The 18,379-nt window shown below is 37.9% G+C and overlaps 1 protein-coding gene across 50 annotated transcripts in view; it reads left to right on the forward strand.

The window, feature by feature from the left end:
• Positions 1–18,379, forward strand: part of PTPRD (protein tyrosine phosphatase receptor type D) — a 1,823,241-nt gene that overhangs the window by 1,702,691 nt on the left and 102,171 nt on the right. For 22 of the 50 annotated variants that reach the window (XM_075826835.1, XM_075826978.1, XM_075827034.1 and 19 more), the window contains 6 exons: positions 1,659–1,685; positions 4,175–4,292; positions 6,777–7,364; positions 7,726–7,826; positions 9,534–9,793; positions 11,119–11,209. In XM_075826835.1, the coding sequence (XP_075682950.1) occupies positions 1,659–1,685; positions 4,175–4,292; positions 6,777–7,364; positions 7,726–7,826; positions 9,534–9,793; positions 11,119–11,209 (1,185 nt within the window). The remainder of the gene's footprint in view (positions 1–1,658; positions 1,686–4,174; positions 4,293–6,776; positions 7,365–7,725; positions 7,827–9,533; positions 9,794–11,118; positions 11,210–18,379) is intronic. The other 28 variants (XM_075826863.1, XM_075826880.1, XM_075826914.1 and 25 more) reach the window with 5 other exon arrangements.

Below are 18,379 nucleotides of genomic sequence, written 5' to 3' on the forward strand. Positions count from 1 at the left end.
AAAAAAGTGGAGAAATTGCTGGAGTTTTTTCTATTATGCCCACAAAAAAGTTAATAAAAGTTAATCAATAAATTATATGTACCCCAAAAGGGTGCTATTAAAAAATACAACTTGTCCTGTAAAAAACAAGTCCTTATACAGCTATGTCGACGCAAAAATAAAAAAGTTATAGCTCTTGGAATGCGACAATGAAAAAAATTGCTTGGTCATCAAGTTTTAAAATAGGCTGGTCACTAAGGGGTTAAATCTTTTTGATAGTTTATTTTTTCCTGGAGATATGTGGCATCACAAGTGTCTTACCCTGCTCCGTTGTAAACATATACACGTTTGCCCGATTGTGGCATATTAATGGAGAAATTGTGATTGATGACTATCCAACAGTTATAAATCTATTTCCAGATTAAAGGGGTTCCTCGGGATTTACATTTTTTCCCTAAAAAATTTTTATGAAATAGAAAGATACTTGTATATCACCCATCACGATGCTTCCCCCGCTGCCAGGCGGCTGCATCCTTTGTTAACACTTTGGCCTTACTTTCCCATATTCTATTTAGCTGATACAATATCTCTTTGTCTTGGGCAAATATATCCCATCTGTTGGTGTTAGTGAGAGAGTTTCATATCTGTGGGTGGCTTTAGACCACACCAAAATTGATAGCACTCTTTAATATCTATATGTGGACTACAAATGACAAATGTCATGGGTCTACCATGTAATTATGCAACTCACAGTACTCAAGCATAATAGACTATACAATGGATGGCTGTTCCATTTGTTGCTAAAATATCCGGTTTTTTAACATAGAATTGTATAAATGCATTACAATTAAAAGTTATACAGGCTAATATATTAAGGATTGCAATATATGGCATTCCCTAATATTCTTTTTTTTAGCTGAAAGGAGAAATCAAATTCCCTACGCTCAATCGACAAACTACGAGATGCTACACACGTGATGGTCAGCACCTTGCTATTTTCATGGGGCTTATCAGAAAGATTTGGATCCACAGAATATAGATATAATAACCAAAGGCGCTCACTAAGAACTCTGCTGCTGTTTCAAATTTATTGAAATTCCACACGGCAAAGTAAGACCATATAGACATAATACTTGGGGTACGTTTTGGTCCTCTGGCTTTTTCAATAGTATCTTAATTGCAAAGGCCGAAACTAGTCAATAGCGGTAAAGGCGGCTGCTGTGAAGGGAGCCATGTGAATTTTCAATAAACTTGTATCAGCAGATTCATTGTTAGTGAGTGCAAGAGCTTATTATATCTATAACATTTAGAGAATACTGTTTACCACAGTCCGGACAGTTTGTGTATGGAGCGCATAGCCTGCTGAAGAGATGCAAGGAGGCTGCAGGGAATTTGATTTCACCCCTGGGTTCTCATTTCATTAGTTTCATATATTGCCTGCTGCTAATGGAAGTATATTGGGGATTATTAGCATATATTTTATTGGCCCATAGACCTCCAAATTAAGGATATGCTTCAAAAAAATTATAAAAACCTGCTTTTAGATTTATACAGCCTTCAGTCATTTTAACACTCATATAAGTTGGAAAGACCTGAAAGAGGATAGATGGACTCCCCCAGCATAAATAGTTCTTCATGTATTTTTTTTATTTTCTTTCCAACTTTTTACTCTTAAACAGTGGGAATATGATGATACTGCTGAACATGTGAGTAATTCGGATTTGCTGGTTCTAAAGTGTCATTTCAGCGTGCTGTGTGTATTTTTTCTTTGCACAGATGCATGCACTAACATTCCACATTGGTTTTATGTTTGACTATATCCATTTGGCATGATTTTTATGTTTGTTAAATAGTTAAAAATATATATCTATATTCAACAGTGACAACGGCAATCTATTGGAATGGCTGCTACTAATGTTGCTTTGGTTGTGCTGCAACTTTGATGTACAGAACATGGATTAGCCAGCCTTTCAAAAGGCAAACTTGGCTTTTTATGATAATTATAAACTCTTATGTTATTTTAACAACGATCAGTTGTGCAGTCAAAAAGCTGTATGCATTTTTTTTTTTACTTGAGGCTTAGCTACCTGTGTTATGCATGACTCCGCTCAGCCCAGAAATGTACTGTTTTTCAAAGCAGACCTGGATGAATATGTTTGCAAAGAAATTCTAGAAAGATGAAGATAAGCATATGATATACATGAAACAAATACCTCATACCTGAATCTACAAAATAAATGTGATCTTTGAATTTGTTTTCTTTGCAAAACAACAAAAAGCATGCTATTGTTGGTGTTGTTTTTTTTTGTTTTTAGATACGTTTATTATATCTTATGATGGATTTTTGAAATAGTATTATTTTAGTGTAAATAGACTTTTCTATCATTGACACTGTATAAACTCATATGCACAAAGATTTGGCCAGTCAGATAAACGCCCCAATATTAGAAAGTTTGTCTTCAAAGTGGCTCCTCCGGGCCTTCTGTAGGGCAGTATAGGACAGAATACGGGATATCGTTTTCTAGCACGGATTATAGAAGGCCTTTGAGTCCCGCTTCCCTCCACCCACACTGATTGAATGAGAGCCTTTCTCGTATGAGTGTGTATAAAGAGAACTGCCAATCACTCTCTGTAGGTGGAGGGAAGCAGGATTCACAGGCTTTGTCTATGAGACGTGGCAGCATATAAACTATATTACTGTGCTCAGCATCTCCCCCCTCTATCCTATGCTTCCCTTAGGCCTCATGCACACGACCGTAGCCATGTGCACGGCCATGATTTTCGGGTCGGCCGAGGGCGGAGTGTCACCCGCAAGCTGCCCGCAAATCGCGGGCCGTGCACATGGCCACGGCCATTATTTGCTGTGAGCCTGGACCGCAGAACGCAGCCGTAATAAGACTTACCTGTTCTTTCTTCGGTCCGGGCTCCTGGGCCATGCAAGGACCGTGGAAACCACGGTCGGTGTTCAGGGCCCCATAGGAATGAATGGGCCGCAATTCTCCCGTGGATTTTCAGGGGAATTGCGGCAGCAAAATCACGTTTGTGTGCATGGGGCCTTAGGCCTCATGCACACAATGCAGACCAATTCATTTCTATTGGCCACGGACACCTTTCTGTATATTTAGGGATGTGTGTCCGTGCCGTAGAAATGATCTGCAAAATATAGAACATGTCCTATTCTTCTCCGCAAGTGCGTCACGGACTCGCCCATAGAAGTCTATGGGCTCTTCCGCAATTGCGGACGGCTACGGATGTGTATCCGTAGCCGTCGGATACGTATTTGCGGACAGCAAAATCCCTTACGGTTGTGTACATGAGGTGTTAGATAGGAGACTAGAGTGATCCACTTTGAAGACAAACTTTATAATATTGGAACATTCATCTGTTTGGAAAAATCTTTCTGCGTATGGCCACTTATATACAGTGTGAATGTTAGAAAAGTCTATATATTCCCAAGCCCAGAGTCTGCCCCTCTTTCCTGTGTTGCCATTATTTACATAGGAGACCTAAGAGACCTGCTTTAAGTCAGAATCATGCGAAGATATGGTTATCTAACTCTACAATTGTACCAACCATTTTTTTTCAATCGATTCAATCGATTTCTGTCTGTCGGAGACTATTGTTTCTTGGCCAAATAGACAACAATTATTGCTCTGTATACTCATTGTCGGCCAGAATAGCCCAATTGTCACTGCATCTTTTGCAGGATTAATATCAATACACTGTATAAACTTTAAGTTTAGGTAGTTAGTTTCTTACAACTGGAATTACCCGACATAAAATTCTCACTGTTCTTTTGGCAGGCGCTAAATCTTACAATCAATTTGTTACACAGAAATGTCAAATCTATTAAAACAAGATGTATTAATAAAAATAGTACATGACCTTTTATATAAAAAAAACAAAAGCAAGATCTTATCATGCTAATAGACATTATTAAGAACTTTTTATTCCACCATGGGCAGCAATAGATAATACTTATATATCATATATGTACTGTATAGGAATATATAAAATATATAGTAATATAGGATGTGTTAGGCTGATGCACCATTTTTCATGATCATTACTATTCAGGAAGTAGAAATATTTTTATTGTAGATAACAGGACATGAAAGACAAATGTAATTTGGGGTATTTAACTGTTTACTGCCTTCGGAGACTGACTTTTGCCTTCCTCTGCACTTAATTTCAGGAAATGATCATCTCTGGACTGCAGCCTGAAACAGCATATGCCATCACTGTGACTGCGTACACCACAAAAGGAGATGGTGCTCGGAGCAAGCCGAAAGTTGTGACTACAAGTGGTGCAGGTGATCCTCTTAGTACTTAATCCTTGTCACACACAGCTGTCACATTTAGACCTTCTCCATCTACCAAAAAGTACATCCATCAGTCATATTGATCTATAGTATGTACTTGTTTACCATCCCAGACAAAATGAACCCAATTTGTTGAACAGATGGCTGAGTCCTAAGAAATGTGATCTGAGGTTTTTATGATTCATGGATTTTCGCAACTTCTCCAAATAAGAGAATACCTAGTACTAAAGACTCTGTACAAATGGAATGTCAGGCATGTTTATGTCAGTATACTACTCACACCAAAAGGAAGTGTAAAGGTGTAAAGGCTATGCGTTCCGACATGTCCCATTATTTATTGAGCTTTTGTGCATAGGAAATTATTTCTGCTAATGCAAAATTTGCTGTCTCGATCAAGTCATGTTTTTACAAGTTTATGACTTATAGAGTCGGGAACTGTAACTAACTGAATCTGAATTTTTTGGGATTATTGATATCTACTCCTAAAATGGTAGATGAGAGGTGCTTTTAAATGACTGATAACTGGAAGCAGTTTAGATAATTTGAAATTGTAATTCTATATTATACTGTTTTTAATATTCTTTTTACCTATGTCTTTTTTATTATACACATTTTAAATCCTCAATATCTTATACGACTTTTCAGAGGAACATTTTATAATGGATAGTCATAATGTAAAATTGAAGATTTAGTAGTCAAGGGTTTATCTTTTCAGGAATTCAGTAAATTGCATATTTTACGGCAATAAGTAAATTTTCCACATTGACACATTTCTATTACGTTATCTGTTTTAGTAATAGACCATTCTCATTATGTTAGTATTTTTTTAAAGTCTTATTAAAGCGGTTTTCTCATCACAGACAGCTCACTTAATTTGATTTCCCTTGCACTGATCAGCCTAACACCGCAGATCCAGGCCCCCGAGAGTCCCCAGCAAACAACTGATTTGTATTGGCTGCTAATTTAATGTCCATGTAGTATTACATGTGCCATGTAATATATGGACGTCCCAAGTCTGCCAGTGCGAAAGCCACTACATGTTAGCAACTCTCTTCTGTAGGTTATAGAAGGGGATTCAAAGCCACAGCCCTCCTCCTATTATGTCTCATGCACACTTAAGGGAACTTTTTCAATTTTTCTATTTTTTATAAATTCTTGCCTTCTACATAACACTAAGCAACATTAATAAACACTAAAATAACATCACATTTTAGATGGATTTAAAACAATTTTAGAACTTTTTTGCTAAAAAAAGTTAATTAAATTAAAGAAACACCATAACATCAAATGCCATATACTATATTGTGTGCATTTTGTCATATTTTTACTGCAGTAAAACATTTTTTTGTATGCAGATAACTGATGCTTCACCGGTAATCATGCCATTCTTTGGATGTGAAGTGCCAATTGGCTTATCTCCATTTTTTTTCTATTTAATAGGGTCTACCTACACTTTACTGCACGCTAGGCTCAAAATATCAAGGATACACACTTCACTTTGCCGCCAGGTAGAGGAGGTTATTTCTTTTTAATAAGCTAAGCTCTCCTCTGATTCAATTCTTTTGGAAGTCTGGCTGTATTTCCTTTAGAGGCACCACCAATCAAGGTTATCAATGTGAGGGCTGCCGCTAGAATAAAAGCAATTTATGACATATATAATTTAGTGACAGCTTCTAGCAATCTCTTCACTAGAAACCTGAAGGAGTTATTATTCTATTTCTTTGGACTCTCCTCGGTTTGCTTATGCTCTATTGGCTTTAATAATAGTTTGAACACAAAACAAGAATATGGCTTGGAATTATTTTCTTTAAGCATGCCGTTTTCAGACTTTTCCTTTCTTCTTACAAGACAAAATATCATCTATACAACAACCAAAGGCTAATGGAAGTGGATGAATTGTTACAGATCACATATTAAGAAAAAGTACTAGTACTAGGACAGTATGATTAGTATGGATTTTTTAGGTCCCATGGAACAAAAATAAAGACCGTAGCACCCAGACCCACTCCAAGTAATCATCTATTTATTTTTTAAGGAAGAGGAAAGAACTAAAAACATTCTATCCCCATAAATGTTATTTTAACCCTTGTTTTTCCAAAGTGCAAACTTTAGAGGGGAACACAAGGCTATATACTTTTCTAGGTTTCTTTTCTCTTCAAGTACCTACACACAAGGAAAAAAATAGTGGTGGAGAATGTGTATTTCTGTTCAACCCTAAACTGAATAGTCTCTGAAAGAGCAAGCCCCACATGATCAAAGATTTGCTGCATTTATACACTAAGGTGCTGGCTGGACTTAACACTGGTGAATTGATTACTCCTTACTCTTCAATTTGTCCTTAACAAGTTTGGTAGCCATTGAGTGTCAGCAATGTGCATGTTCATGTACATACATAATGCATTCTCTCATTCACATGTATGGATTCAAAGTATTACAAATTGTAGGCAGATCATTAAAATCACATCTTTATTTCAGTTCCAGGTAGACCTCGTCTTGTTATCAACCACACTCAGATGAGCACTGCTCTTGTTCAGTGGTATCCACCAGTAGAAACCTTTGGCCCAATCATGGGTTATCGTCTAAAGTATGGTCGCAAAGATATAGACATTCTCACCACTCTAGAGTTCTCAGAAAAAGAAGACCACTTTACTGCCAAAGAAATCCACAAAGGAGCTTCATATGTTTTTAAATTATCAGCCAGAAATAAAGTGGGCTTTGGGGACGAAAACATCCAAGAAATTACTATTCCAGAGGAGATACCAACTGGATTTCCTCTAAATCTTCACTGTGACAGCATGTCATCAACATCAGTCCAAATAACTTGGCAACCTCCCATCCTGTCAGAGAGAAATGGTGTAATCACAAAATACACCCTCCTGTACAGGGATATCAATTATCCATATAATCCATTTGAAGTACCCATTGTTCCTGCTGACACAACTGTGACTCTCACTGCGTTAAAACCTGATACCTTTTATGATGTTAAAATACGTGCTCATACCAGCAAGGGTCCTGGTCCTTTTAGTCCGAGTGTCCAATTCAGGACGCTGCCAGTAGATCAAGGTAGGATTTGTCTGCTTAAGGCTTTCTCCTTAGAGGAATATCTTTTCTTGGGATATCAGGGTGCAGAAATGGTTGCTATCCTGATGGGACAACTCACTTTATTATTAAATAAGGTAATGTACATGAACCTTAATGTGTTTTGAAAGCATTCAGTTGGGTTTAGTCTCGCTAGTTCCTGCATAACATTTTCAGGTAAGATAACAAAAAATCTGGAGCAACGAAAAGCAAAGCACAGGGTCTTTATTATTCAGCTTTTCCTTTGTCTCGTCTCAGACTTGTAGAAATAAAGCTAACATTGTACAAGGGGAGATAGGTATAATGGTAAAAGAACAGAGCAAATGCAATTTTCTTACTTTTCCAGCAGTGTTCGCAAAAAATTTTCACGTAAAAGCTGTAATGAAGACATCAGTGTTGCTGTCATGGGAGATTCCAGAAAACTACAACTCCGCTTTGCCTTTTAAAGTAAGTTGTTGTTTTTTGTTTTCACGAAAAAAGCACTGCTTGATCTTTCATGATGAACCACACTTGTAGTACAATCAACTAATTATATTAAAGAAGACCCCCAGCGGAAACACAATTTTCCATCGCAGCATCCCCCACCTTTATGTATACTGTACCCACTTTCATACAGTCCAGCCTCATCTCCTTCTTATCAGACACCATCTTGAATTTTCCATTTCACCCTGCTTTCTCTTCTTCTGTGCTATGCTATCAATCCCATGATGCCTCAGCACAGCATCACTCGAGCAGTTAGAGCCAGTACCATACCTTCCTGCTGGGAGGACAGTGTGATTACAAGAGATGATATGCATAGACCCAGGACGGCTGAGTTTTGATCTTCTTTATTATAACTTTGTGACTGGAGCCTGTCTAATCACTATCAGCAACTGTGATGTGGTCCCTTCCCCCATGCAGAAAGTCTGTATGGAACAGTCCAAGCAATTTCATCATACAGGAATTTCTGGTGCCTGTGTGAGTGACACATAGATCCCCATTGATTCACGTAGAAAAAGCGTGTAACTGAACCCTAATTCAGACAGTTGCTGTGCAACAACCCCAGTGTGAGATATAGTGATAGAAGCAGCAAGAAAAGAACAGGTAAGAGTCTGACCCATTAAGTGCCTTAATGGAACACATGGCAAACTTTAGTATTGGTCAGAGTTTCCCTTTAATACTGGGTTGTAAGTTTGTATACCTTCAATATTCAATTTTTACTCTTCTATCTAACTTAGTAATTGCATTTTTCAGAGACCGCATCAGGGTAAAAAGAATGAGTATTTCCTCAGTGTTTGTAAAAATGTATGAACATTATACAAGTGACTATAAGTAATAACCCACAGTATATCTAGTATTATATATCCACTGCATAAAGACTACTAGGCTGGTTTCTTCACTAGAAGCTGACAGTACATGGAGACAGCTCTAAGGTTTATAACCAAAGGCTAAATATTTTCTCCTACCTGTTTATTTTGTATACTATCCTTATATATTTTCTATAACTTCCAGTGTACATGTCCAGCACTGTCTATGACCTGGTTTTTCAATGTTGTTATTTCTATGCACTGCAGTTTTCACTTTGGCCAAATGTATCTATACAAATAAACTGATGGTGCTTCTGGATTTTCCTTCTCTTGTCCCCTGTTTTTTTATGCTGTATTTGGTTAAAAAGTTTGTTGTTGATTTATTTCACTGTGAAACTCTATGGGTATGTTCACACAGAGTTTTTTGGCGAGTTTTTTGATGCGGAAACCGCGTTGCAAAAAATCGTCAAAAAACATCCGAAAATGCCTCCCATTGATTTCAATGGGAGCCGTTTTTTCCCGCGAGCGGTAAAACCGTCTCGCGGGAGAAAGAAAGGACATGCCCTATCTTCGGGCGTTTACGCCTCTGACCTCCCATTGACATCAAGGGGAGGCAGAGAAAGTGTATTTCTGCCAGCAGCGCTCAATGGCCACGGGCGAAAAACGCAGTGAAAAACGCAGCGAAAATCAGCGTGCAGGCAGAGGAAAATCTGCCTCAAACTTCAAAATGGAATTTTGAGGCAGAATTTCCGGCTGCAAAAAAACTCAGTGTGAACCCAGCCAAAAGATGCTGGTTTCAATTTTGTTTTGCACTGAATATTTATTGAGTGCTATTTTTAAATTTTTCATATATTTTTTGCCTTGCAAGATTCTCTATGATGATGGCAAAAAGGCTGCTGAAGTTGATGGTCGGGCCACACAGAAGCTCATCATCAACCTAAAACCGGAAACCTTATACTCCTTTGTCCTCACTAATAGAGGAAATAGTGCAGGTGGTCTGCAGCATAGGGTGGCAGCAAAAACCGCACCAGACGTTCTCCGAACTAAGCCAGTTTTTATTGGGAAGACCAATTCGGATGGCATGATAACTGTGGAATTGCCTGAAGTTCCTGCAAATGAAAAAATAAAGTAAGTCTTCTTCTCACTCATATCTTATTATTGGTTGTGTTTCCATAGTTCTAAAACGATGGGCCTCAGTTATCAAAACCGTCTAGCAAAAAAACTGCCTTTGTTGTACTCAAAATCAATGTAGTACTGTTAGCGGAAACAATGTATTATTGTTTCCTATGCTAATAAAAAAAAAAAATATATTTAAAAAAAAACTACTCCCGTTGCTCATAGCATCACACTCATTTCTTGAACCTCTCAGAATAAATGAAAGCTGAACTTTCTGTTAGACCATTTTATTTAATAAGACTCAATTACTTTTAGTATGTCATACCTGGTATGTTCTCTCAGTGGTAGATTGTTATATCGTGTTGACCATCCATGTGAGTGGTTGAAAGATGCAAGCTTTAAAGACATCTTGGATCTTATCCTCAGGCAATGTTTTTGATCTGCTTAGTTAGCCAATAAAAAAATGTATCATATACGGTAACAACATTTTCTAGTTTCTCAGTGGTTAGCACTGCTACATTACTGTACTGTGGCCATGTGCTCAACTATGACCAGGGCAACATCTGCATGGAGTTTGTATACTCTCCTTATGTTCACATACGTATGTTTTCTCCAAACACTGCAATTTTCTCCGACACTTCAAAAACGTACTAGGTTTATTGGCTTCCTGTGACATTGGCCCTAGTCTGGTTGTAAATTAGATTGTGAGCACCAGTCAGGACTGAGACCAATAGGACAGGGCTTTGTGCCTGATATATTATATATTTGTGTGATTTGGCAACAAGTCTGTTATAAATACTTTATATATTTTTTTTAGTTCCTAGAATAAAACGTCTTATACTATTTCTTCTAACCCTAATGAAAAAAAATTATTAGCCAAAAGTGATCTATGGCAAGCTTAATATTTAGAGACTGTATGGACTACAGGCAAAATGAGCAAGCAGTGAATAGACTGATAAACATTAGTAGGCATGTACTTGGTTACAGTGATGGTTGACTTCATTTTAGAATTAATGAGTAGCTGTCTGCGCTGTAGTATGAAATATTGTTCCTTATACAAAAGGATGCCATTAAAGGTGTAGTGTAGCGGAAGGACCACCAATGCTGTAATTAATTCACAAAATTAACTTATGATAATGCATTCAGCATGCAAATTTTTCATATCTTACTCATAAAGTGACGATCATGAGTGCAGCTTATGCCTTGTATAGAAATTGTAATAAAATCTGAATATAAATATGCTTTGCTCTTTGTGTTTTAAGTAGTTACGTCTTTAAAAAAAAAAAAAAAAATCTTCTACAGTATATAAGCTCTAATAACCAAATTCTATTTTACAGAGGCTATTACGTTGTCATTGTCCCTTTGAAGAAGTCACGTGGAAAGTTTATTAAGCCCTGGGAGAGCCCTGATGAGATGGAATTAGATGAGGTAATATTGGATAATATGTTATTTTCTTACGCTATTGTCAAGCAATATCCAGTTCTTTTTAAGCACTTCATTTCCACCAACGTTGGATACGATGAAGAGAGGGCAATTTCTGTTTTCCATACCCAATTTATACATAATGTCAGTCTGAATTGTAGACTCAACATATCATTCGTGTTCTGAGCCTGCGGGGACAGAATGTTTAATTACTTAAATTAAAGCACCAAAAAAAAGGCCTGATCTCCTCTCTTTGTAATAAATATTTTAGTCTTTGCTCAGTGCAAAGAAAGATGTGAAAGTTCAAAGAGGTGAAATGATTATACAGCAATGGCTTAATCTCTATGGATATGAACTCTATTAAAGGTCGTGTTCATTAGTAGCATTTGCTAAATCTGAAACAAATGCTAAATTGCAATTTGCAATGCAGTTTAACTTTTGACCTATACCTCGTGGTTCTTTTAACATCGGCTAACATTTCTTGCTATGTCTATGTCCTAGTTAAAAGGGTTTATAATAAAACAAACATGGCTGAACACTTTGGATGTTTGCCCGTATTGGCTTAGTCTGTCTTTTGTAGTTCAGCTTGTCATCTTGAAGTTTGTTCAATTGCTTGGGTAGGCCAGGCTCACTAAACTGTACTGTTCCCACATTATCCCAGGTATTATTCACAGTTTTCCTTTTTAATTGAACGTCTATTGCGATTAGCTCACACTATGCCTAAGGCCTCCTTCACACACTTTATTTCTGTGTTTCTAAAGTGCTTGTAAAAAAAATGCTCCATACCGAAGGCCAGGATCACACAAACAGATTTGATGCATATTGTGATGCAATTTTTGGCTCATTTTTTTTTAGCCAAACACAGGAATGGAAACAAATGAAATGAAATGCATCAGTCTTTTCTTTATATCTTACCTTCCTTTTGTATCCACTTCTGGCTTTAGCTCAAAAAACAAAGCCAAATACTGCCACAAAAACTGCATCAAAACTGTGTGTGTGATCCTGGCCTAAAGCTTGCTGCAATGCCACTGACACCAAAAACTGCAAAAAACACAAATTCTGTGTATGTAGACTAAGGCCAGGATCACACCCAAAGTTTTGATGCGGTTTTTGTGGCAGTTTTGGGCTTTGTTTTTAAACTAAAGCCACAAGTGGATCCAAAAGGAAGGAAAGATATAAAGATTAGGCTGATGCATCTCTTTTCTTTTGTGTCCACCCCTATGTTTAGCTGCACCAAAAACTGCATCAAAACTGTGTATGTGATCCTGGCCTAACGGTCATTTTTAAAACACCTTGTATTTTTCCTGCACATTCTCAAATTCTAATAAATCCTGTCGTGTACTTATGGGTTAACAAAGCGCTTCAGAATAATTTTTCGCTTCGTATATAAAAAACAGCTTGAACAACAGTTTTCTGATACAGTAAAATCCCTTTATTCTGTTACTTATGGGACCTAATAGGTGCCAGGTTATCAAATATTACGGATAGCCCAAGGGGTTTTAGGCATACCGAATCAAATATTTTAGACAATCGAACATTTACAGAAAAGGTTATTAACCCCTTCCCCCTGTTTGCACTCTGGGCCCTAATGACCAAGCCATTTTTTAAGTTTTTCCATCGTCACTTTCGAAGAGTTGTAACTTTTTTAATTGTACGTCGACATAGCTGTACATGGTCTTGTTTATTGCGGGACAAGTTGTATTTTTTAATAGCACCATTTTGGGTACATATTATTTATTGATTAACTTTTGTTAACTTTTTTTGCAGGGGGATAGAAAAAAATCTGAAATTTTGCCACTCTTTTTTGCATCCTAAATCTACATTGTTTACAGTGTGGTATAAATAACACAATAACTTTATTCAGCGGGTTGTTACGATTGCAACGATACCAAATTTGTATAGATTTTGTTTGTTTTACTACTTACATAGTAAAAACACTTTTTTTTTCAAAATTATTTGTTTTCGTGTCTCCATATTTGAAGAGCCATAACTTTTTTATATTTTCACCAATGCAGTTGTATGAGGGCTTTTTTTTGCGGGACGACTTGTAGTTTTTATTGGTACCATTTTGGAGTAGATGCGACTTTTTATTTTTTACGGCGTTCACCGTGTGGGTTAAATAAGGTAATAGCTTTATAGTCGGGATCGTTATGGATGTGGCGATACCAAATATGTGTAATTTTTTGCTTTATTTTTTATTTATTTTTAATAGTAAAGCATTTTGTAAGGGGAAAAAGTGGGTTTTTTACTTTTTTTCACATTTTTTACTAGTCCCACTAGGGGACTTTATTATAAAAGCGATCGGATGATCGCATATTACACTGCAATACTTTTTTATTGCAGCGTATTATGCCTGTCCGTGTAAAACGGACAGGCATCTGCTAGGTCATGCCAGAGGCTTGACCTAGCAAGCATTCACTACAGGCAGACCTGGGGGGCTTTATTAGGCCCCCGGCTGCCATCGGAGACACAGATACTCAGCGATCTTATCGCCGGGTGCATAAATACAAAAATGGTCATAACTTGGCCAAAAATGCTCGTTTTTTTAAAATAAAAACGTTACTGTAATCTACATTGCAGCGCCTATCTGCTACAATAGCAGATAGGGGTTGCAAAATCTGGTGACAGAGCCTCTTTAATCCCATCCTCTATATCATTAATAAATAAATTGAATAATAGTGGTCCCAGCACTGAACCCTGGGGTACACCACTTATAACCGGGGATCATTCAGGGTAGGAATCATTGACCACAACTCTCTGGATACAGTCCTTGAGCCAATTCTCAATCCAATTACAGACTGTACTTTCTAAACCTATAGTCCTTAATTTACCCATTAGACGTCTATGAGGGACAGTGTCAAATTTTTTTCAAAGTCCAAAAACTCTATATCCACAGCGGCCCCTCTGTCTAGGCTTCTGCTCACCTCTTCATAAAAACAAATCAGGTTAGTTTGACAGCTTCTGTCCTTAGTAAAACCGTGCTGGCTGTCACCTACAATAAAAAATTTTGTTACACACTCCTGTATATAGTACCACAATAGCCCCTCAAACATTTTTCCCACGATGGATGTTAAGCTTACTGGTCTATAATTACCCGCCCTTTTTGAAAATAGGCACCACATTTGCCCTGCGCCAGTCCCTTGGCACTATGCCAGTCACCAGAGAATCTCTGAATATTATGAAGAGGTAGACAGAAATAACTGAACTAAGTTCTTTAAGAACTCTAGGGTGTAACCCATCTGGTCCCGGGGCCTTGTGTACATTTATTTTATTTAACTTAGCTTGGACCTTATCTACATTCATCCAATTCAGTTTATTATTAGATGTATTAACAGCACTGGCACCAGCTATATCAGCTGCTCTTTCTTCTGTTGTATATACAGAGCTCAAGAACCCATTTAGTAACTTTGCCTTCTCTTGATCCCCTGTGACCAACTCCCCATTACAACTATTTAGGGGTTCTACATGTTCAAACCTTGGCTTTTTTCATTTATATACTTGAAGAATTGTTTTACTATCCTTGGCCACCTGCCTTTCATTTTGTATTTTTGCTGATTTTATTAATTATTTGCAGATTTTATTAAGCTCTTTATAATTTACAATGGATACAGTTGTACCCTCAGATTTGTATTTTTCAAATGCCCTTTTTTTGAACATTTAATGCTCTTTTTTCAGAAGGTATTAGCCATGTGGGGTTTAATTTTAGTTGTTTATACTTCTTACCTATAGAAATAAATTTTGCACTTTAATTATACAAAGTGGATTTTAAGATCTCCCATTTATCATTTGTCCCATTATTTAACATTAGTTCTTCCCCGTCTATATCCTGAATTGCAGCCGTCATCCTGGGGAAATTGGCCTTCTGAGAATTAAGTGTTTTTGCCCTCCCAGCCTATTTGTTTTTTACAGTATAGGTAAAATCTAACTATATTGTGATCACTCTTACCAAGGTTTTCACGAACATTGACATTCCCAACAAGCTCTGCATTGTTAGAAATGAACAGATCCAACAGAACTTCACCTCTAGGTGGGTCTTCCACAAACTGGCCCATAAAATTTTCCTGCAACAGGCAATGTCTCCCCTTAGCAGTTGTAGCAGGACCATGACACCAATTAATATCCCAGTAATTAAAATCTCCCATTATCACTACAGTACCAGCCTGTTCAGCCCGCTCCATCTATTTATATATTTGACCTTCATTCTCCTCAGTTATATTGTGGGGTCTATAGATTACACCAAAAATAATGTTTTCAGTGTTTACTTCCCTTTGTAATTCCACCCACAAGGTGTCAACCGCCTCACAATCTTCACCCTCTAATGTCTCTTTCACACTCACCTTCCTTTCACTTCTCACATACAGACATACAACCGCCTTCATATCACTTCTCACATACAGACATACACCACCGCCTTCATATCACTTCTCACATACAGACATACACCACCGCCTTCATATCACTTCTCACATAAAGACATACACCACCGCCTTCATATCACTTCTCACATACAGACATACACCACCGCCTTCATATCACTTCTCACATACAGACATACACCACCGCCTTCATATCACTTCTCACATAGACATACACCACTGCCTTTCCTATTTGTCCTGTCTTTTCAAGATAGTGTAAAACCCTGTAGATTTACAGCCCAGTTGTGTGAATAGTCTAGCCATGTTTCAGTAACACCAACTATATCTATATGTTCCTCCAGTACCAAGGCCTCCAGCTCCCCCATTTTGCTTGCTAGACTTCTGCCATTTGTGAACATACACTTTAATATGCCTTTCAATTTGTAACGTTCGGTGTGAGAAATGTGATTATTTGACATCATTTGGGCATGTTTGTTTTCATTGCTGTTTTGTAACACATGGATCTCCTTATCCTGTTGCCTAACCCTCTCTCCACAGTCTATTTCTCCCCCACCAATATATTTTGACCTCTATCTAACCTGACTAACCCTTTATTTTCTACATTGACCTCCCTCCTCAGCCCTAGTTTAACTGGTTTTGGAACGGGCTATTTTAAGTCTTCATGATCAGACGCACTTTAGACATTTTTAGCACACGTTAGTTAAACGGCTATAACTTTTTTATTTGGTGGGCTAGCAACATGATTTTTGCGATATTTTTTTTTGTAGACTATACATATTTCTTTTTTCTTCATTTTTATTCACATCCTTTTTTAGAAATTTCAGGCTTATACTTTGAAAATAATAGTGAAAAAATATGCTTTTTTACATTTCAGCAAATTTCTTTTGGTAATAATATAGTTATACACTAAAATAGACATTTTATTTCTGATCCTCACTGTCTACCGTAAGCTTTGACATGTCTATTTTAGGGTAATTGGGTCAGGGCTAGCGTTACGACAATGATTGGTGAGGGTAATTTTTTTTGGGGTGGGTATTTTATGTGTAATTATTATTTCGTTTATTTTTACTTTATTTTACTTTTATTTTTTTATTAATATGGTCTGTCTTTCAAACGTCAGAAATGACCTTTGGGGGACTTTCTTTTTCTTTTACACCGTGTTTTTCCACTTTAACGCAGCCCCAGTTACAGGGGAAGCCAGCCCTCTTATAGAGACTATGGTCACTAATAGGGCTGTGCTGGGTCTATTTAGAACCAGCAGCCTTTTTCATGCACCAGTCATATGATCACTGGGACCAATAGAGGCAGCTGTGCTGCCGCTGCCTCTATTCTAAACAGAACAATCATTGAGCTCTGTGTACAATCGATCTGAGAAGTCAGAAGCAGTAAAAACTGCTTCTATTTTCTCTTCTGGATCCCCGGCAGTCACTGAGTGCCGGGCAACCAACATTCAGCTGCCCGATCGGTCGGGCAGCCAGCTAGAACCCCCGCCGTAAATATATAATGGCGCTGGTTTTAAGGACCTCGAACGCCTGCCGTTTATATATAGCCGGCGGTCGGGAACGAGTTAAATACTCCGACACCCCTGCTAGAATTCTTTCCCCCAGCACAGCGGACTCCCTACCATTTAGGTGCAAATCATTTGCAGAATACAGTTTGTACCCCAATAAAATGTCAGCACCAAGACTTAAGACATGCATTTAACTCCCTGAGCTCCCGCTGTCTTTCCTGTGATGCGCATGGCACACGCAGTATTACTGAGAATACAACCTTGGAGGTCCTTCCCTTTAGCTTGTAGCCTAGTTCATTAAAATTATTCTTAAGGCTCCTCCACCTACCATGTATTCTGTCGTTGGTACTGACAAGGACCACGACAGCTGGGTAATCACCAGCCCCTCCCAGTAATTTATCCACCCATTCCATCACATGCCGAACCCAGGGAGACAGCAAACCTGATTATAGAATCCACTACAACTACCAATTGTCTTGCCTTACCTGCATTACCATCCTGCCGACTACTAGCTGGGCTGTTTTCCCGGCTGTCAGGGAGATCAGTATCCACTAGGGCTGCCATTTCTGAGACTGACACCCTCTCATCATCACCCAACTTGGCAATTTTGCTTGGAATAGCAGAAACAGGATTGGCCTTCCTTTTCTTGGACCCCTATCTACTGCCGCTAACTACATTAACCCAGCTACTTGCCTTATCCTGTTGACCCATGACTGATGAAAACCTCCAATCTTGCTATTCATTATCCCAGTTACAAAAAACAGTGAACAATTGATAAAGCAGAAGAAAAGAAGAAGAGTACTTACAGGGAATTGAACTCCTCTTTTCAACTCCGATTTAATAACTCCACTTGTTCACAAGCCACTTAGACCAGCAAGCCCAAATGAGATTAATGTCCTATCTCCTAACTAATCTAATAGGCACTATGATGCTGATAACTCTAGTGTAAGTTTTTTTTTCAAAAACGTTATTATTTGCAAAGTTATATGCTTTTTTTCTAAATATGCTAATGTGACTATACTTGCCAAATGGGAGGTTACTCTTTCTTTTCTCACTGAGCGGTGTAATATTTTTTGTATGACGCTATCCAATCAGCATCATGTAGTTCTCCTCTTCCCAGTCCAGCAACACAGCGTGATCATATAAGATACAACTTCCATTCCCGACTGTGTTTTTAACTGGTAATACCTCCGGTTGTTTTACAGCTAGAACTGTGTTCTATGTGGTCAACAGCCAGAGATATGGCTATTTGAAGTGATCCCTCTTCCCTCCAGCCTTAGTCTCTCACAC

The sequence above is a fragment of the Rhinoderma darwinii genome, chromosome 1, assembly GCF_050947455.1.
Source record: "Rhinoderma darwinii isolate aRhiDar2 chromosome 1, aRhiDar2.hap1, whole genome shotgun sequence".
Classification (NCBI taxonomy): domain Eukaryota; kingdom Metazoa; phylum Chordata; class Amphibia; order Anura; family Rhinodermatidae; genus Rhinoderma; species Rhinoderma darwinii.